General features: G+C 35.7%; 1 protein-coding gene and 2 non-coding genes across 3 annotated transcripts; 1 reads left to right on the forward strand and 2 right to left on the reverse strand.

Annotated features, from left to right (window-relative positions):
• Positions 1 to 2,585: 2,585 nt before the first annotated feature.
• On the reverse strand, positions 2,586 to 2,658 carry TRNAF-GAA (transfer RNA phenylalanine (anticodon GAA)). Its single transcript has one exon. It is a non-coding gene; the product is annotated as a tRNA-Phe (tRNA).
• A 483-nt stretch (positions 2,659 to 3,141) lies between these two features.
• Positions 3,142 to 8,150, reverse strand: LOC130960596 (uncharacterized). Its single transcript, XM_057886038.1, has 8 exons — positions 6,805 to 8,150; positions 5,669 to 5,845; positions 5,422 to 5,568; positions 5,205 to 5,306; positions 5,033 to 5,103; positions 4,871 to 4,938; positions 3,897 to 4,156; positions 3,142 to 3,622 (listed from the first exon to the last, which is right to left on the reverse strand). The coding sequence occupies exons 1-7, from the start codon at positions 7,063 to 7,065 to the stop codon at positions 3,927 to 3,929; spliced, it is 1,056 nt and encodes a 351-aa protein (XP_057742021.1). The 5' UTR covers positions 7,066 to 8,150; the 3' UTR covers positions 3,142 to 3,622; positions 3,897 to 3,926.
• Positions 8,151 to 20,362: 12,212 nt separating this feature from the next.
• On the forward strand, positions 20,363 to 20,470 carry LOC130964994 (small nucleolar RNA R71). The gene has a single exon (XR_009081055.1). It is a non-coding gene; the product is annotated as a small nucleolar RNA R71 (small nucleolar RNA).
• The last annotated feature ends 880 nt before the right edge of the window (positions 20,471 to 21,350 follow it).

Raw genomic sequence — 21,350 nt, forward strand, 5'->3', positions numbered from 1 at the left:
AATATTATATATATTGTTTAAGGATATATTAGATTAATAGATTATATGTAAATTAATATTAAATTTAGAAGTTAATTTGTAAAAATATTGTACAATACATTTATTTAATTTGGCAATTTATATATGATTTAATAATATTATTATTCAACAAAAAATACAAAAAATATACCGTTTTAATATAGATAATAATTGTACTTAATTGTTACTTTGTAATTCAATTGGATAATAATATGAACTAAATTTAATTGATTAAGAAGTTTAAATTTTTTTTAGTAGCATATCAAAATTAATTTAAATTTTATAGCGGTTGATGATAAATGGCAATTTAAAAAAAATTAATTAAAAATTAATAATTTTAAAAAATAAAATTATACATAAATTATACTATAAGTAATAAAAATATTCAATTGAAGTTTATTTACCTGATTTCATATAATTATTTTTTATTTTTATTTTTTAAATAGTTATTTTTGTTTTTTAATCTTTTTTTAGGTTATATTTAAATACTATGGTACAATGATGAAACTATTAGATAAAATATAAGTATTAATATTATTAATGTATTGATAATTAAAAATGACATTTAATTTTTTAATTTTATTTTTCATGAATCATGACAATATGTATTTTCAACAATATTATTACAACTAAATAATGTTAAAAAATATAAATTATTGAAAAAAAAGTAATATATAGACAACAAAGACACTATATAACTTATGAATACATTTACATAAAGAAATAGAAAAATTAATGAATACAATCATACAATCACTTAATACATACATTTAACAAATTTAAAAAAAAAAACTAAGGTCATCAATCAAATTCTAGTTGTGTAAAAAATTAGCAAGAATGAAGAGAGAGAGAAAGAAAAAGAGGTATAAAATTATGTTAGAGGAGATATAAAAAATGTGTAAAGTGAATGTTGATTTATATAACGAATATTATTAATATTTTGATAATTAAAAATGATATTCAATTTTTTAATTTTATTTTTTATGAATAATGACAATATGTATTTTCAATAATATTATTACAATATTAAAAAATATAAATTGTTGAAAGGAAAAAGAAGTGATATATATATATATATATATATATATATATATATATATAATATATATATATATATATATATATATATATATATATAGGCGACAAAGATACTATATAACTCATGAATATAATTACATAAAAAATAGAAAAATCAATGAATACAATCACACAATTATCTAATACATACATTTAGCAAATTAAAAAAAATAAAGATAAAAATTATAATCATCAACCAAATTCCAATTGTGCAAAAAATTAATAAAATGGAGAAGGAGAAGGAAAAAGAAAAAGAGATATAAGATTATGTGAGAGGAGATAAAAAAATATGTAAAATGAATATTAAGAGTAATTACCCAAATCAGTCCCAAGGATTTTAAAAGCAGACATTTTAGTCTCTAAGAAAAATTAATACACAAATTAATCCCCAAGATTTTATTCCGACAGACAAATTAGTCCCTAGTTCATTTTTCGACATAATAATTACCTAGATCAGTATCCAAGAATTTTAAAAGCAGACATTTTAGTCCCCAAGAAAAATTAATACACAGATCAATCCTTAACATTTTTCTTTGTCAGACATAACAGTTCCCGACCATTTTATTTTTATTATATGTCGATCTTTTTTATTATTAACTTAACTTTGTGCATGTGGACGATGATACTAGCATATTAATACACTCTTTTCGCTAGAAACAAGTAAGGTGCATAATGATGGTTTGAAATCTAAATTAAAATAATTTTCTTTTAATACGGACATGTTTTTAAAAATAGGACATCTTTTGATTATATTAAATACAAAAATATCAAATGGTTTTAACTTTAAATTTTTTGTAGAATAATCTCTAATAATTTTATTGATTATTATTATTATTATTGAGTGATTATATATATATATATATAAACAGAATCTAATAAATAAATTTATCATTATTTTTATCTAAAAAATATAAAAAATTATGGTACAATATTATCGTGTAATTAATAATAATAATTTTATTTTTTTGGATGGAGGATTGTTATGTCTGAGAGAGAAAAACGTTGGGATTGATTGTGCATTAATTTTTTATGGAAAGAATATCCGCTTTTAAAATTTGTGGGGATTGATTGGGTAATTATTCTACTGAAAAATGAATTGAGGACTAATTTATTTGCTGAAATAAAATTTTGGGGATTAATATGTGTATTAATTTTTCTTGGACACTAAAACATCCTTTTAAAATTCTTGGAGACTGATTTAGATAATTACTTAAATATTAATTTATATAATAAATATAGAAATGAGTGATGAGTATGAAAGGATAAGAGAATGAATGAATTTTAATTAAATTTATACCTATTAAAAAATTTAATATTATTAAAAATAATAATATAACTTATATAAAAATAAAAAGTAAGAGAGTATGAAAAGTTAATGTTAAAAAAGAATATGAAAAATTAAGGTTAAAAAAAAATTTTATGACATAATAAAAAAATAGAAATAACCATTTTTTACATTAAATTAAATGAAAATTAAAAAATTTAAACTATGCCATGAGCGTGAATCGAACACGCGACCTTCAAATCTTCAATCTGACGCTCTCCCAACTGAGCTATCCCCGCAGCGATGTAAGATTTAATTTTTTTAATATTATGTTTAAAGTTTGCGAACAATTTCCTTTCTCCGAATTGCCAATTTAGCCATAGAATCCGACATCATTATTTCATGCACTTAATCAACTCTACTTAAATAAGACGTTTGGATTAATAATATACTAAAAATTTGATTCTATTACTAGTCAGTAAAAGGAAATCCATTGATATTGGTCATTTGGTATAAAAGTCAGTATGCTTACCCCTCTAAACAACTTGTTATTAATTGAATAAAATTCTTACCATTGAACATCACTAAGAATGCAATTAAATAGTTCACTTTTACATTTATTTACGGCATATCTATTATGTGGAATTCAATGTATATAATAATAATATCTTGAACAAAAGATGGATTAATGTAAAATTATCATTCAACAGTTAGTTTGTAAAATAAATTTCAAATATAAAGATTTTCGATAATACAAGAATTGAGTTAAGACTTATACCCTCTCCAACAATGATATATTATTTCATCAAAATTTGTAAAAATGAGACTTCCAAGGACATTACCAAGAAAACAAATGTCCTGCAACATGGTCCCTTTGTTGATTAACTTCAGTATGGATCAAATCTAAATCCGAAATTAGTACAATTGAAGTAGCTCATGAGCTACAACTACCTAACAAATTACATAGGTAGTAACATCAAAATTAACTACAAAATTTCCTAGAAACATGTGAAGCCATGAAATCTTAAATTAAAGCATATCCTTTTCCCTGAAAAGTCATACTCCACTCAAATCAAATTCAGCTAACACTACCATTAGACGCATGAAACTGACTATTGAAAATGCCCCTTCAATGTCTCATAAGTCATAGTCCTGATTACGAATAACCGCTTTGTATTGTAATCCATAAATCATAGTATTACAGACAAGAGCTCAACCACAACCACAAGCACTATGCACCTTACAAGGTCAAATGGAATGTTTCTGCATGTAGCAAGAGAAAATATGTTAGATATATGCCCTTCTTCACCTAGGTGCCGGTCGCAATAATATCTTTTATCCAATTACTTTCCGCAAAATAAATTCTTTCATAAAAATCAATCATGACATCACCCACGAAATATGTTGGTAATGCAATAACTAGTGACAGGAAGAGGAGAAAAATAAATAAATAAAAATAAAAGGGTCACTAAACAAAATGCCATATTCAGTGAAGGAACATATATCACTCAAATTGTGTTCTTCAAATTAACTTCACCTTTGGGATAAAGTAGGGGAAATTGACGATTCAAATATCTCCTAGAAGCATCTTCAGTGTCTCATAAGTCATAAAGACAATGCCCACACCAGGAACAACCTTGTAATACTCGGGCAAAATCCCTCTGTACAGACCTCGCAACCCTTCATTTTGAACTATGCGCCTAAATGTCCCGAACAAACCACTGTTATAAACACGAGCTCGACCACCAGCACCCTCTAATTGCATCCTCCGTCTTACGAGATCTAAAGGAAATGTTGCTGAATGTTGCAAGAGATCATTACACATACAATACATGGTTAGTGACTTGGTGCCTAGAAAATATCATAAGAAATAAACAGTATCTTATCTGATTAATTACTATAAAACAAATTCTTCCTTGTCCAAATCATCAAGCAAGACATGAGCAATCCAAACTCTTTCCATGAAATAAGTTCATTCAAGAAAATGTCAGCTTGCATCACAAAATGAGTTTAGCCAAATATTTAGGCACATAATTAAAAGCTAACAGATCAAAGACGTCTAACAGCTCACACAGTCATAGCATATATCAAACACATCGAACAGTCAGAAGCGAACAAATCAATTAAAAGGGAAACACTGATAGATCGTTTAGAATACCAACTAGTACTTCCAGCTTCACATTCCGCAGTACTACTATATTTCCTCAAAATTCAAAAAAATAAATAAATATCATTAGCCAATATATAAGCCCCAAAATTGAAGGAAGTACAAAACAATTTAACTAAAAAAGCTCAAAAGAAACTCAGCCAATGGTAACAGGAAAACCAAAATAACATTTAGATATGTAAATGATGATGAATTTATTCATCACGTGCATGAAAAGTAATTAAATGAGCATCACATATAAATCTGTCAAATAACAGGTTGCCCAGGATGTTGAACAATTTATTAAAAAAAAATTGAGGAATCATCCTGCCATTGCAAATAGCTACAAACTGACAAGTACCAACCTGTCGATGATGCAATTCCCGAAAGACTTCCACAAGCAAGACTGACCATGACAGTAGAATCATCGGGCCTAAATTTCAAAATGACAGAATGAAGGAAGTATTTAGGAAACAGATACAGTGAGCATAAACTACTACTTAATCCTTTATATATATATATTCCACCTTTGGGACTTCCAAAAAGAACGTAAGGCCTCATAAACAGAAAAACTAATAGCAATATTGGGCCCAACACCCTGCATCACACAAAAGAATTACTTATGACTATTATTTGAAGAAATCAAGATGACAGATATGTCAAAAAAAAAAAAAAAGAAGTGAAAATGGAGCACCCTACCAGCAATGTTGCTCCAAGGCCCTTGTACAGACCAAAGAAACCTTCTTCCCTACAAATGGTACTGAAAGCATGTGAGATGCCCCTATAGTACACAGCACTTCTCTGCAAAGGAACATAATAGAAGAATCTCAATAAACAAGGTGAAAAGGCAACAGAATATCATGATGAAGATGAATGGGATCTAACAATTCTTAACTCAGGGAGGTTGCTACAACACCTGTGCTGCAAGTCGCGTTCTCACAAGATCCAAAGGATATGTGGCAGAAGCAGCTGTTATACCTGCTAAACCACCACCCACAAAGTGCACAAATAGGTTTTTACTAGCATTTCCGCTATGATTCTCACCAATCAGTGACTGTAATAGCTGCAAACAGACAGCGTAAAGGCAACATTAATTCAAGCCTTAAGAATATATAAATAACTTCTGAAATAACTTACATTATAGAGAGGACATAAGAGATTACATTCTTGTAGTGTTCATAGGCATAGAAGTTGACAGCAGAATATGGGAGACGATGAACAATGGTAACCATATTGCCTTTCCAAAATGCTCTAAATCCTTCTTCATTGACAATACGGGAAGCTTCAAACCATATGCTAGGCTTGCTCAATGTTGCCATATCAGAATGCATACCTTGTATCTGTCAGGGAAAGAAATCCTAACCTTAGAAAAAACTTCATTCACATTAGCACGAGGAGGAATAATCAGGTTACACCTCATCGACATAATTACAAAAACCTGCTAATTATCCGGGCCTAATATGCAACCAAATTCAATTGTTTTACATTACGCCTTATGCAAGTTAAGTGTTGAATGTAAAACTGATAAGAGAAAGGAAAAAACAAGCCTATGTTGTATGATGATTTTACTTTCTATATACCAAATTCAAATTGGCCATCACTATGGCCAAATTCAAGTCATGTTTGGCAGATAAGACATAGATGCAGACATTGTGTCCTAAGACACTGAATTTCTCAACAGAAAAAATACAAAAACCCTAATAAGAGACACAACTTATTTTTTTATTATTCCTATTAATTTTTCATAATTATATTTTTTATCGTTATATTTTTATTCCTAAATTTTTTGTATGGAAAGAAATGAGAGTAAATTGGACTTTCATAATTTATATCTTTATATTTAATTTATCACCAAACAAAAATAGAAAATACAGAAACACTAATTTTTATATCTCTTTCCTTTGTGTCTTGTCTAATGTCTAGGTCTATTCTCATAACTAATCTCATCCCATAATTTCAGGAAATTACAATTGTGGACACTAGATGGTTATCTCTATTCCAGAGTTTCTTTACACCTGTGTTGCCTACATTACAACATTTGGATGCACCCTTTCACCAAACCTACATTGTGCATCATTCCCTTTTTTTGGTGACTATCATACCCTTAATCATACTAATTAAGAGTTAAAAAAAAAATTAGGTATAAATAAATACATAAGTCAAAACAAAATCAAACATAAAAAACAAACAGGAACTAAACCACTAGTCACGAAGTGCCTATCAACTAACTAAACTCTAGACTTGGTAAACAAATTAAAATAAAAGCTCATACATAAAATAAATAAAGAAAAGAAGAAACCTGAAAAAGGATAGTGAGGCGAGCAAGGGGTGCAGTGCAGGTTTTGCTGAAAGCACCGGCGATGCCGCCAGCAAGAAGCTGATGAACGCTTCCTATCTGCGACTTCTGCCGCTGTTGTTGATTCTGCTGCTGCTGCTGGTTCCGGCGATTATTATGCGGCAGAAACTTAGCTTCCCCGCCGCCATCGACTACGGTGCCGTGGGCAGCGTTAAGGGCTTTCTGCCCACCTTCTACTACTATACCAACTCGAGCCTCCATCATTCACCGAAAACAACTCTTAAAACCTCAAAAACTCCCTTTTACCGCGAATTGTGTTGTTATCGTTACATGTAAGCTGCTGCAAGAGGAGCTTGAATTGGGGAAGGTGAAGAAGAAGGACATGGACGAAGAGGGAGAATCTTTTGGGTTAAAGGTTGAAAGAATCGAACTTTGAAGTATGAAATGCAAAAGCCTGTGTGGGAGTTGAAGGTTAATTGACGAATCTAGGGTTTATCATTTGGGGGGTTTGGGATGGGACGGTAAGTCGGTAACTACTAACTAAGTATCCGCAGAATCCGTTACGGGGAGGCGGCGGGTTCTCTCATTCTGTCACGAGATTTTTTATTGGATAAAGGGATAAAGAGAAAGTTGATAAAAGTGATAAATGGAAAATGTAAAGCCAATATTTTTAGTATAAAAAAGTAGGGAGATAGTTACTATTGATTGATTAGTTAATGTAAAAAGTACTGTCTCTAAAGAAAAAAGAATTTTGAGAAGGAAAAATTGTTTTTGAAAGTTAATTTACGGACGTTGAAAAAAGATTTCCAGAAGAGAAAGATCTTTTGGACAGAAGCACAAAGAAAATTAAAATGAATGAGAAAGGACACGCGAACTATCACATGGAGGAGAAGAAGATCCTTTCAGAAACGCAGAACAATGTAGTATCAACACAAGATATGCAAGATGCTGATATGGTTCCAGAAACGTTTCTTCAGCAACCTCAGAAAGCCTTTTATAGAGATAGGTTGATGAATGATGGTTTTGAAAAATTAAATCCTGAAGAAATTGTTGAAATGGTGGCTGAAGAGTACCTTTCTGATGATGATGTCATGGACCATGAGGAGGTTTCTAAAGTTCTTTTCAATCCAAAGCCTAATATTGAAGTTACTTGGAAGAGTATGATCAGTGGTGTAGGCCTTGGAAGCAATCTCTAATAGTGAAAGTGTGAAACTATTGGGAAAGAAGCTCAGCCTCCGAATTATGAAAAGATGGGCTAATCGAAGGTGGACAAAGAATGACACGATCAAAGTTATGGATTTGGAAGGTAATTTTTTTCTGATTCGATTTTCGGATCAGGGGACCATGGATATGCGCTTTTTGAAGGACTATGGATGATTGTAGATCACTATCTGCTGATATAGCGATGGCGTCCTCTTCTTTTTTTTTTTTTTTTTTTTTGTAGGAGACTGAAGTCCAGAAGGTAGCAGTTTGGGTAAGAATACCAAACCTTCCAATAGAGTTATAATAAGTATTTTCTATGGAAGGTGAAAAAAAAGTATTAGAACTATGCTCAAGGTGGATGAACACACTTCCATACACTCTAGAGGCAAATTTGCATGAATTTGTGTGGAGGTTGATCTGAGGATTTTTATTTAGTTTATGAAGGACTCTATCAAATTTGTTTTAATTGTGGCCGATATGGCCATCGGCTTGAAGGGTGTCCAAAAAAAGAGAATGAAGTGGCTGCTATTGGAGAAAGAAAAGAAATGGTGAATGATCTGAACCACCGTGAAGGGGTGGCAGCAGCCGTCGTCTAGAACCAGCCGGAGTCTTGTGTTCCGACAAACCAAAAAGGGAAAGAAGTAATTACGAAAGAAGATCAAGGAAAGAATCAGCAGAATATGACTGTTGCAAATGCAAAAATCAATCAAACTTCAATTGGCGCAGAAAATCAGGACTTTAGAGTTAATACGGAAGAGGGCCCATTTGGACCATGGATGATAGTCAAGAAGAACAAAAAAAGAAACAAACAGAATTTTGGAAAAGTGAATAGTGAGTGGAAAATCAGCAATAATACTAACAGATTTGTTGTACTAATCAATGAGGAATCAAATGAAAAAGAAAAGAATCCTGAAAAGGAAATAAATCAACAAGATAAGTCAAAGGAAGCAAGGATTACGGCTAAAAATATGCATCATTATGCTAGAACAGCTAACAATGTGAAAGGCCAAACATTTGGAGTAAGAAAGAATCAAATGCCTAGATCCCAACATAGAAAGTCTATTGAAGTACTCAAGAAGAATAGTGCTGACAAACCATATATGGAGAAGAAAGAATCAGCTCAACAAGGGGGAGACTTAAAGGAAACTCAAACTCATAAAAAAAAATGACGAAAATGGAGATCAAAATGTAAAACATCATGAATATTGGGAGCAGTTCAGCAGGTTGTTGAATGGCATTAACAAAAGTTACCAACAAGGAAATTACCTTAACTTAAATAATCCTTTGGATCCCAAAATTAGTGAGCTTATTGCCGTAACTATGAGAGGAGGAATAGTGAAAGAAAAGAACAAAGGTAATGGCAAGGATAAACCTCCAGAAAAAGATCTTTCTCGTGTAAAAGATACTACCATTCTGGACAAGGAAAGTAGCCAATCTTTACTTACTCCTAATGGAGGCGACATAGAGAAAAGGGTTCCAAAGCCTATGGAGACCTAATCAGTTTTTTATGTATAGATCAGGGAGTTCTTATCCTTAGCCCATGATCTTTTATTATTTTATTTTAATTATGAATATTATTACATGGAATTGTAGAGGAGCTTCATCAAAAGGGCTTCAATCTATTATTAAAGACTTAACTTAAAGATACAGAAGTTACTTTTGTATCCTTCTTGAAACTCATATTTCAGGTTCTAAAGCAGAATCAACTATCAAAAGGTTTGGTTTTAATGGCTGGTGCATTACCGAGGCAAATTGTTTTTCTGGAGGAATTTGGTGCTTATGAGAAAAGGATGAATGGAATATTAAACCTCTCCACATACATAAGCAATTTATTCACCTTGAAGTGAAATGGAGGGATGAAGCTTGTGGAACTTCACTGCCATTTATGATAGTATGCAAGTTAGTAAAAGAATGGAGCTCTGCCAATGCTTGGAGGATATAGCTGAAAGCATAAATGGACCTTAGTGTTGTGGAGGAGATTTCAACTCTATTACCAATCTTAATGAAACAGGGGGTTCTTCTAACCTTTCTCAAGATATGATGAACGGAAATTGTCGATCGGTAAAGAATTTCACAAATGAAATCTCGTTGAAAGTATAGTTCTAAACCAACAAACAACTCCTCAATAAAAAATTTGTTTGTCACAAGTACAAACCCCAATAAAAATAAATCAAAGTATTTAAATATCGGGTCGTCTCTCAAGGAATTGCAGGGAAATGTTCTTGTTATTGGCTAGGAAGTATGTTTTGGGTTTTTGAGTTAAGAAACAAGAAATGTAAATTGCAGAAGAAGTAAAATAACAACTAAGAAAGCTCTTGGCAATGTATGAGAACTAGAAGCCCTATCCTCATTATCATCATCAATTATGAACAAGAATTATCCATTGATCCACTTAGTTAACCTCTAACTATGAAAGAAAATTAAGTGGAAACAATCAACTTGAGTCCACAAGTCCTAGTCAAATCCTAAGGAAAGATTAGCTTTAGTGGCATTCAAGTCAACTAGCAACTTCCAATTATCAATCAACAAGAGAGTTTGATAATTCAAGAGTCACTAATTACTCAACACAAGCCAAGAGAAGGAAAACCTAATTCATAACTAAAAGAGACATTTCATCAAACACATAGAAGGCAATAAAAACAAACATCATATTAATTGCAAGAATTAAAGGGATCTATAACTACAAAAGCAAGAGATCAACAATAGAAAACCAAAACAATTATGAAACAACAAAGAAATCATAAATTTTTGAAAGGGAAAGGAGATCTACAAAAGAATTCATAAACTACAACTAACTACAAAGGAACTACAAGAGAAGTAGAATGCTACAACTACAAGAGAATAATCAAAGATGAAAAAGGAAAATTAAAGCAAAAGAGAAGAAGTAGATCTAGATCTAAACTAAGAATCCTAATCTAGAGAGAAGAGAGAGCTTCTCTCTCTAGAAACTAACTAAAGCATCACCAAAACTAAACTATGTGCTAGTGTGTGTTGATCCCCCTTCAATCCTTGAGTTTAATAGCATCAGAAGTGAGTTGGATTTGGGCCTGGGAAGCCCAGAAATTGCCCCCAACGGATTCACTTTAAGTGGGTCACGTGCGAGCATCGACGCATACGCATGGGTCACGCGTATACATCGATGGCATTTTCTTTCCACGCGTACGCGTAAGTCACGCGTACACGTCGCCATGCGACTTCACTTTCTACGCGTGCGCGTCTGCTGCGCATGCGCGTCGATCTCAGCATCCCAAATCCTTATTTCTTCATGAATTCTTCACTATGAATGCTTTTCTCTTCACTTCTTCCATTCAATACTTGCCTCATGAACCTGCGATCACTTAACAAACACATTAAGGCATTGAATGGAATTAAGGTGATTCAGAACTACCAATTTAAGGGCCTAAAAAGCACGTTTTCACACTTAAACACAAATAAAGGAGAATAATAAAAACCATGCTATTTCATTGGATAAATGTGAGAAAAGGTGACAAAATCCCCTAAAATCGACATAAGATAAACCATAAAAATGGGGTTTATCAAGATACAAATAATTTTATTAATTGTCTTAACACTTATAATTTACATGATTTAAATTTTTGTGGCCCTCCTTTACTTGGCAAAGAGGGAATGTTAAAAGACGTTTACACCGTTATGTTGGCAACCTAGAATTCTCTGGTAGATTTTTAGATGTGGGAGTTAAATACTTATTTATTCTCCTTGATTTTTAGATGGCCAAAACTGAGGTTCACTAATTTATGTAGGATTACAATAATATGGTGAACTAGTGTTAGGACAAAAACAATAGTCTTATGCAAAATATTCAGAGCTTCACTAACAACGCTAGAATCTGAAATAAGGAAGTATTCGGTCACATTTTCCAGAAAAAACAGAAAATTCTAAATAGAATGGAAGGCATTAATAACAACCTATCTTTCACTGTAAACCCTTTCCTTGAAAAACTGCAGAGGTAGCTCTGGAAGGAGCATGGATAAATGTTCAAGAAGAGGCTTACTAGATCCAAATGTCAAGATGTAACGATATAAAGTTTGGAGACAAAAATTCTAAATATTTTCATCAAAAAGCCAATGGAAGAAAGAAGAAGAATAAGATAATGGCTTTAAAATCAGAGAAAGGAGAATGGGTGGAAGATATAGTTTCTTTGAAGAATTGGGGAATTACTTTCTTTAAGGATCTCTACTCAGAAGACTCGAATGCCTCCGCTTTTTCTATTACTGGTTGCTTTGCGAAATTACAGGAAATAAATTACATGGATATTTATAGAAATGTTACAGACGAGGAGATTAAGAATGCGATTTTCAGTTTAGGAAGTTGGAAAGCACCGGGCAGCGATGGACTATCGGCAAAATTCTACCAACATTCATGGAATATTGTTGCAAACTCCATAATCGACTGGGTTAAAAAGATTTTTCGGGATCCGGATAACGTTGCTGAGGCTAATAGAACTCTGATTGCTATTATTCCAAAAATGTCCTCCCGTGAGAACTTTGGGCATTTCAGGCCTATTAGCCTTTGCAATGTATGCTATAAATTTGTGACAAAAATTTTAGCATCTCGGTTGAAAAAATATATGCCTACTCTTATCTCCAATACACAAGCTAGCTTCGTGCCTGGCAGGATTAGCGCAGACAATATCCTAGTAGCTCAAGAGGTGGTTCATACAATGAGATATAGGAATCATGGTAAAGGAATGATGGCTATCAAAATTGACCTAGAGAAAGCCTATGACAGATTGAATTGGAGTTTCTTTATAGCAACTTTGGAGGATACAGGCATCCCGGAGAATATTATTAACATCATAAAACATTGTATCACAACTTCCACCATGAGTCTCTTGTAGAATGGCTCACCATCAAACGTTTTCTCCCCCACTAGGGGCATCAGACAGGGAGACCCTCTTTCTCCATGTCTCTTTGTTCTATGTATTGAAAGATTATCTCATCTCATAAATAAATTAATAGAAGATAAAAAGTAGGAGCCTATTTCTCTCACACGAAATGGTCCTAAAATTTCTCATTTACTCTTTGCAGACGATATTGTTTTGTTTGCTAAAGCTGACAAGGGACACGTGAAAGTAATAAAAGAAGCACTCCGTCTATTTTATGACAGCTCTGGTCAAAGGGTTAGTTTCAACAAATCATGTGTTTATTTTTCAAAGAATGTAAAACACAACGTCAGAAAAAACCAACTTAGTCAAGACCTAGGTATTTCCCTAACAGCTAACTTAGGGAAGTACTTGGGGGTTCCTCTCATCCATGAAAGGTGCAACCAACATTATTTCTAGCACATTATTGATAAGATGCAATTGAAGCTCTCAATCTGGAAGAAAAAGTCTCGTTCTTTGGCAGGAAGATGCACTCTTATTCAATCCGTCCTCTCAACTATTCCGAGTTACTGTATGCAAACTATGAAAATTTCAACTGCGGTCTGCAACAAGATTGACAAGGTTTGTAGAGACTTCCTCTGGGGTAGCAGTGAGGGAGAGAAAAATTCATCTGATGAACTGGGATAAAATTTGTCAAATAAAAGAAAAAGGAGGTTTAGGTATCCAAAAAGCGCAGGAGACAAACCAGTTGTTTCTCATGAAGTTAGCTCGGGGGCTCATCCATAAGAGGCAACCACTTTGGGTGCAAATTATGAGGGCTAAGTATGGTTGCGGAGAAGATATTATCCTAAAGGTTCATATGAAAGCAAATAATTCAAATGCTTGGAGTGGAATTGTTAAAGTTTGGGAGAATTTCAGTAGGAATATCATCTGGAGGATCGGTAATGGTCACAGAGTCATGTTTTGGAAGGATCTATGGGTGCCAGGAATAGGTAAGCTGGAAGACTTAGCTATATCTCACCTGGATGGGAAAGACTTTATGAGAATATTGCTGCCTATGTCATAGAGCAAGAAACCTGGGATTGGGACACTATTTGACAATATCTTCCTGAAGAAATTATTGATCATTTGCGTATTCTTAAAGCGTCGAATGCCTACATTAGGGTAGACATGGTGGGGTGGCTGCTGGTGCACGAAATTGTGATCATCAATGGCGCCATCAACATGGTACGCACAATTGCAATCTCAACTCTTTATCACAACTTCGCACAACTAACCAGCAAGTGTACTGGGTCGTCCAAGTAATAAACCTTACGCGAGTAAGGGTCGATCCCACAGAGATTGTTGGTATGAAGCAAGCTATGGTCACCTTGTAAATCTCAGTCAAGCAGACTCAAATGGGTATAGATGATGAATAAAACATAAAGATAAAGATAGAGATACTTATGCAATTCATTGGTGAGAATTTCAGATAAGTGAATGGAGATGCTTTGTCCCTTCCGTCTCTCTGCTTTCCTACTGTCTTCATCCAATCCTTCTTACTCCTTTCCATGGCAAGCTGTATGCAAGGGTTTCACCGTTGTCAGTGGCTACCTCCCATCCTCTCAGTGGAAATGTTCAATGCACCCTGTCACGGCATGGCTATCCAGCTGTCGGTTCTCGATCATGTCAGAATAGAATCTAGTGATTCTTTTGCGTCTGTCACTAACGCCCCACAATCGCGAGTTTGAAGCTCGTCACAGTCATTCAATCATTGAATCCTACTCAGAATACCACAGACAAGGTTTAGACCTTCCGGATTCTCTTGAATGCCGCCATCAGTTCTAGCTTATACCACGAAGACTCTGATCTCACAGAATGGATGGCTCGGTTGTCAGGCGAGCGCTCGTTTGTCAGGCGAGCAACAACCATGCGTCGTGTATCAGGAATCCAAGAGATATCCACCCAATCTAAGGTAGAACGGAGGTGGTTGTCAGTCACACGTTCATAGGTGAGAATGATGATGAGTGTCACGGATCATCACATTCATCAAGTTGAAGAACAAGTGATATCTTGGAACAAGAACAAGCTGAATTGAATAGAAGAACAATAGTAATTGCATTAATACTCGAGGTACAGCAGAGCTCCACACCTTAATCTATGGTGTGTAGAAACTCCACCGTTGAAAATACATAAGAACAAGAGTGATCATTGGCTTCAGTCCCAAAGAGGGAACCAGAAGAACCAAGATCTGATCTAAGAACTAGATGTCCAAAGATGAAAATACAAATAGCAAAAGGTCCTATATATAGAGAACTAGTAGTCTAGGGTTTACAGAAATGAGTAAATGACATAAAAATCCACTTCCGGGCCCACTTGGTGTGTGCTTGGGCTGAGCAATGAAGCATTTTTGTGTAGAGACTCTTCTGGGAGTTAAACACCAGCTTTTGTGCCAGTTTGGGCGTTTAACTCCCACTTTGGTGCCAGTTCCGGCGTTTAACGCTGGGAATTCTGAAGGTGACTTTGAATGCCAGTTTGGGCCATCAAATCTTGGGCAAAGTATGGACTATCATATATTGCTGGAAAGCCCAGAATGTCTACTTTCCAACGCCGTTAAGAGCGCGCCAATTGAGCTTCTATAGCTCCAGAAAATCCACTTCGAGTGCAGGGAGGTCAGAATCCAACAGCATCTGCAGTCCTTTTCAGTCTCTGAATCAGATTTTTGCTCAGGTCCCTCAATTTCAGCCAGAAAATACCTGAAATCACAGAAAAACACACAAACTCATAGTAAAGTCCAGAAAAGTGAATTTTAACTAAAAACTAATAAAAATATACTAAAAACTAACTAAATCCTACTAGAAATATACCAAAAACAATGCCAAAAAGCGTACAAATTATCCGCTCATCACAACACCAAACTTAAATTGTTGCTTGTCCCCAAGCAACTGAAAATCAAATAAGATAAAAAGAAGAGAATATGCAATGAACTCCAAAAACATCTATGAAGATCAGTATTAATTAGATGAGCGGGGCTTTTAGCTTTTTGCCTCTGAACAGTTTTGGCATCTCACTTTATCCTTTGAAATTCAGAATGATTGGCTTCTTTAGGAACTCAGAATCCAGATAGTGTTATTGATTCTCCTAGTTAAGTATGATGATTCTTGAACACAGCTACTTATTGAGTCTTGGCCGTGGCCCAAAGCACTCTGTCTTCCATTATTACCACCGGATACATACATGCCACAGACACATAATTGGGTGAACCTTTTCAGATTTTGACTCAGCTTTGCTAGAGTCCCCAATTAGAGGTGTCCAGGGTTCTTAAGCATACTCTTTTTGCCTTGGATCACAACTTTATTTCTTTCTTTTTCTTTCTTTTTCTCTTTCTCCCTTCTTTTTTTCGTTTTTTTTCGCTTCTTCCCTCTCTTTTTTTTTGTATTCACTGCTTTTTCTTGCTTCAAGAATTATTTTTATGATTTTTTAGATCCTCAGTAACATGTCTCCTTTTTCATCATTCTTTCAAGAGCCAACCACTTTAACATTCATGAACCACAAATTCAAAAGACATATGCACTGTTCAAGCATACATTCAAAAGACAAAAGTATTGCCACCACATCAAAATAATTAATCTGTTATAAAATCTGAAATTCATGCAATTCTTCTCTTTTTCAATTAAGAACATTTTTCATTTTTAGAAAGGTGATGGATTCATAGGACATTCATAACTTTAAGGCATAGACACTAAGACACTAATGATCATAAGACACAAACATAGATAAACATAAAGCATAATTTTCGAAAAACAGAAAAATAAAGAACAAGGAGATTAAAGAACGGGTCCACCTTAGTGATGGCGGCTTGTTCTTCCTCTTGAAGATCTTATGGAGTGCTTGAGCTCCTCAATGTCTCTTCCTTGCCTTTGTTGCTCCTCTCTCATGATTCTTTGATCTTCTCTAATTTCATGGAGGATGATGGAGCGTTCTTGGTGCTCCACCCTTAGTTGTCCCATGTTGGAACTCAATTCTCCTAGGGAGATGTTGATTTGCTCCTAATAGTTTTGTGGAGGAAAGTGCATCCCTTGAGCTATCTCAGGGATTTCATGATAAGAGGTGTCTCTTATTTGCTCCATCCTTTTCTTAGTGATGGGCTTGTCCTCATCAATGAAGATGTCTCCTTCTATGTCAACTCCTACTGAATAACAGAGGTGACAAATGAGATGAGAAAAGGCTAACCTTGCCAAGGTAGAGGACTTGTCCGCCACCTTATAGAGTGCTTGGGCTATAACCTCATGAACTTCTACTTCTTCTCCAATCATGATACTATGGATCATGATGGCCCGGTCTAGAGTAACTTCGGACCGGTTGCTAGTGGGAATGATTGAGCGTTGGATAAACTCCAACCATCCCCTAGCCACGGGCTTGAGGTCATGCCTTCTCAATTGAACCGGCTTCCCTCTTGAATCTCTCTTCCATTGGGCGCCCTCTTCACAAATGTCAGTGAGGACTTGGTCCAACCTTTGATCAAAGTTGACCCTTCTAGTGTAAGGGTGTTCATTTCCTTGCATCATGGGCAAGTTGAATGCCAACCTTACATTTTCCGGACTAAAATCTAAGTATTCCCCCGAACCATTGTAAGCCAATTCTTTGGGTCCGGGTTCACACTTTGATCATGGTTCTTGGTGATCCATGCATTGGCATAGAACTCTTGAACCATTAAGATTCCGACTTGTTGAATGGGGTTGGTAAGAACTTCCCAACCTCTTCTTTGAATCTCATGTCAGATCTCCGGATATTCACTCTTCTTGAGTTTGAAAGGGACCTCGGGGATCACCTTCTTCAAGGCCACAACTTCATAGAAGTGGTCTTAATGCACCCTTGAGATGAATCTCTCCATCTCCTATAACTCGGAGGTGGAAGCTTTTGCCTTCCCTTTTCTCTTTCTAGAGGTTTCTCCGGCCTTGGATGCCATAAATGGTTATGGAAAAACAAAAAACAATGCTTTTACCACACCAAACTTAAAAGGTTTGCTCGTCCTCGAGCAAAAGAAGAAAGAAGAGAGTAGAAGAAGAAGAAAATGGAGGAGATGGAGGAGGCTTATGTTTCGGCCAAAGGGGGAGAAGTAGTGTTTAGGTTGTGTGAAAATGAAGGAGTGAATATGAGTTTATATAGGGAGAGGAGAAGGATGGGGTTTGGCTATGGGAGGATGGGTTTGGGAGGGACAGTGGTTTGAATTTGAAATGGTGAGGCAGGTGGGGTTTTATGAAGGATGGATGTGAGTGGTGAAGAGAAAGATGGGATTTGATAGGTGAGGGGTTTTTGGGGAAGAGGTATTGAGGTGATTGGTGAATGGGTGAAGAAGAAAGAGGGTGGTGGGGTTGGTGGGGATTCTGTGGGGCCCACAGATCCTGAGGTGTCAAGGAAAATTCAACCCTGCACCAAGTGGCGTGCAAAAATGCACCCCTTTGCTAATTCTGGCGTTAAACGCCGGGCTGGTGCCCATTTCTGGCGTTTAACGCCAAGTTCTTGCCCTTTTCTGGCGTTTAACGCCAGTCTGGTGCCCTTTTCTGGCGTTAAACGCCCAGAATGGTGCCAGACTGGGCGTTATACGCCCAACTGCTACCCTTACTGGCGTTTGAACGCCAGCAAATTCTCCTCCAGGGTGTGCTGTTTTTCTTTCTGTTTTTCATTCTGTTTTTGCTTTTTCAATTGATTTTGTGACTTCTCATGATCATCAACCTACAGAAAACATAAAATAGCAAAGAAAAATAGATAAAATATAACATTGGGTTACCTCCCAACAAGCGCTTCTTTAATGTCAGTAGCTTGACAGAGGGCTCTCATGGAGCCTCACAGATACTCAGAGCAATGTTGGAACCTCCCAACACCAAACTTAGAGTTTGAATGTGGGGGTTCAACACCAAACTTAGAATTTGGTTGTGGCCTCCCAACACCAAACTTAGAGTTTGACTGTGGGGGCTCTTTTTGGCTCTGTTTTGAGAGAAGCTCTTCATGCTTTCTCTCTATGGTGACAGAGGGATATCCTTGAGCCTTAAACACAAAGGATTTCTCATTCACTTGAATGATCAATTCTCTTCTATCCACATCAATCACAGCCTCTACTGTGGCTAGGAAGGGTCTGCCAAGGATGATGGATTCATCCATGCACTTCTCAGTCTCTAGGACTATGAAATCAGCAGGGATGTAATGGTCTTCAATCTTCACCAGAACATCCTCTACTAGCCCATAAGCTTGTTTTCTTGAATTGTCTGTCATCTCTAGTGAGATTCTTGCAGCTTGTACCTCAAAGATTCCTAGCTTCTCCATTACAAAGAGAGGCATGAGGTTTACACTTGACCCTAAGTCACACAGAGCCTTCTTTAAGGTCATGGTGCCTATGGTACAAGGTATTGAAAACTTCCCAGGATCTTGTCTCTTTTGAGGTAATCTCTGCCTAGACAAGTCATCCAGTTCTTTGGTGAGCAAAGGAGGTTCGTTCTCCCAAGTCTCATTACCAAAGAACTTGTCATTTAGCTTCATGATTGCTCCAAGGTATTTAGCAACTTGCTCTTCAGTGACATACTCATCCTCCTCAGAGGAAGAATACTCATCAGAGCTCATGAATGGCAGAAGTAAATCCATTGGAATCTCTATGGTCTCAGTGTGAGCCTCAGATTCCCATGGTTCCTCATTAGGGAACTCATTGGAGGCAAGTGGACGTCCATTGAGGTCTTCTTCAGTGGCGTTCACTGCCTCTTCCTCCTTTCCAAATTCGGCCATGTTGATGGCCTTGCACTCTCCTTTTGGATTTTCTTCTGTATTGCTTGGAAGAGTACTAGGAGGGAGTTCAGTAATTTTCTTGCTCAGCTGTCCCACTTGTGCCTCCAAATTTCTAATGGAGGACCTTGTTTCAGTCATGAAACTTTGAGTGGTTTTGATCAGATCAGAGACCATGGTTGCTAAGTCAGAGTGGCTCTGCTTAGAACTCTATGTCTGTTGCTGAGAAGATGATGGAAAAGGCTTGCCATTGCTAAACCCGTTTCTTCCACCATTATTATTATTGAAACCTTGTTGAGGTCTCTGTTGATCCTTCCATGAGAAATTTGGATGATTTCTCCATGAAGAATTATAGGTGTTTCCATAGGGTTCTCCCATGTAATTCACCTCTTCCATTGAAGGGTTCTCAGGATCATAAGCTTCTTCTTCAGATGAAGCATCCTTAGTACTGCCTGGTGCATTTTGCAATCCAGACAGACTTTGAGAAATCAAATTGACTTGTTGAGTCAGTATTTTGTTCTGAGCCAATATGGCATTCAGAGTATCAATCTCAAGAACTCCTTTCTTCTGACTTGTCCCATTGTTCACAGGATTCCTTTCAGAAGTGTACATGAATTGGTTATTTGCAACCATTTCGATTAGTTCCTGAGCTTCTGTAGGCGTCTTCTTCAGATGAAGAGATCCTCCAGCAGAGCTATCCAATGACATCTTAGACAGTTCAGACAGACCATCATAGAAAATACCTATGATGCTCCATTCAGAAAGCATGTCAGAAGGACATTTTCTGATCAATTGTTTGTATCTTTCCCAAGCTTCATAGAGGGATTCACCTTCCTTCTGTCTGAAGGTTTGGACTTCCACTCTAAGCTTACTCAATTTTTGAGGTGGAAAGAACTTTGCCAAGAAGGCATTGACTAGCTTTTCCCAAGAGTTCAGGCTTTCTTTAGGTTGTGAGTCCAACCATATCCTAGCTCTGTCTCTTACAGCAAAAGGGAATAGCATAAGTCTGTAGACCTCAGGGTCAACCCCATTAGTCTTGACAGTGTCACAGATTTGTAAGAATTCAGCTAAAAACTGATGAGGATCTTCCAGTGGAAGTCCATGGAACTTGCAATTCTGTTGCATTAGAGAAACTAATTGAGGCTTAAGCTCAAAGTTGTTTGCTCCAATGGCAGGGATAGAGATGTTTCTCCCATAGAAGTCGGGAGTAGGTGCAGTAAAGTCACCCAGCACCTTCCTTGCATTGTTGGCATTGTTGTTGTTTTCGGCTGCCATGGGTTCTTCTTCTTTGAAGATTTCTGTTAGGTCCTCTACAGAGAGTTGTGCCTTAGCTTCTCTTAGCTTTCGCTTCAAGGTCCTTTCAGGTTCAGGATCAGCCTCAACAAGAATGCCTTTGTCTTTGCTCCTGCTCATATGAAAGAGAAGAGAACAAGAAAGTATGGAATCCTCTATGTCACAGTATAGAGATTCCTTGAGGTGTCAGAGGAACAGAAAAATAGAAGAAAGAGGTAGAAGAATTCGAACTTAGTCAGATAGAGTTCGAATTGTGCATTGAGGAGGAGTGGTACTCCATAAATAGAAGGATGTGAGAAGAGGGAAAGAGATTTTCGAAAATTAAGTAAAAGATCTTAAAAACATTTTGAAAAACATTAATTGATTTTCGAAAACCAAAAGTGGAAAAGAAATCAAGTGATTTTTGAAAAAGATTTTGAAATCAGAAATCAAAAAGATATGATTGAAAACTATTTTT

This window comes from Arachis stenosperma, chromosome 2 (assembly GCF_014773155.1).
Source record: "Arachis stenosperma cultivar V10309 chromosome 2, arast.V10309.gnm1.PFL2, whole genome shotgun sequence".
Lineage (NCBI taxonomy): Eukaryota > Viridiplantae > Streptophyta > Magnoliopsida > Fabales > Fabaceae > Arachis > Arachis stenosperma.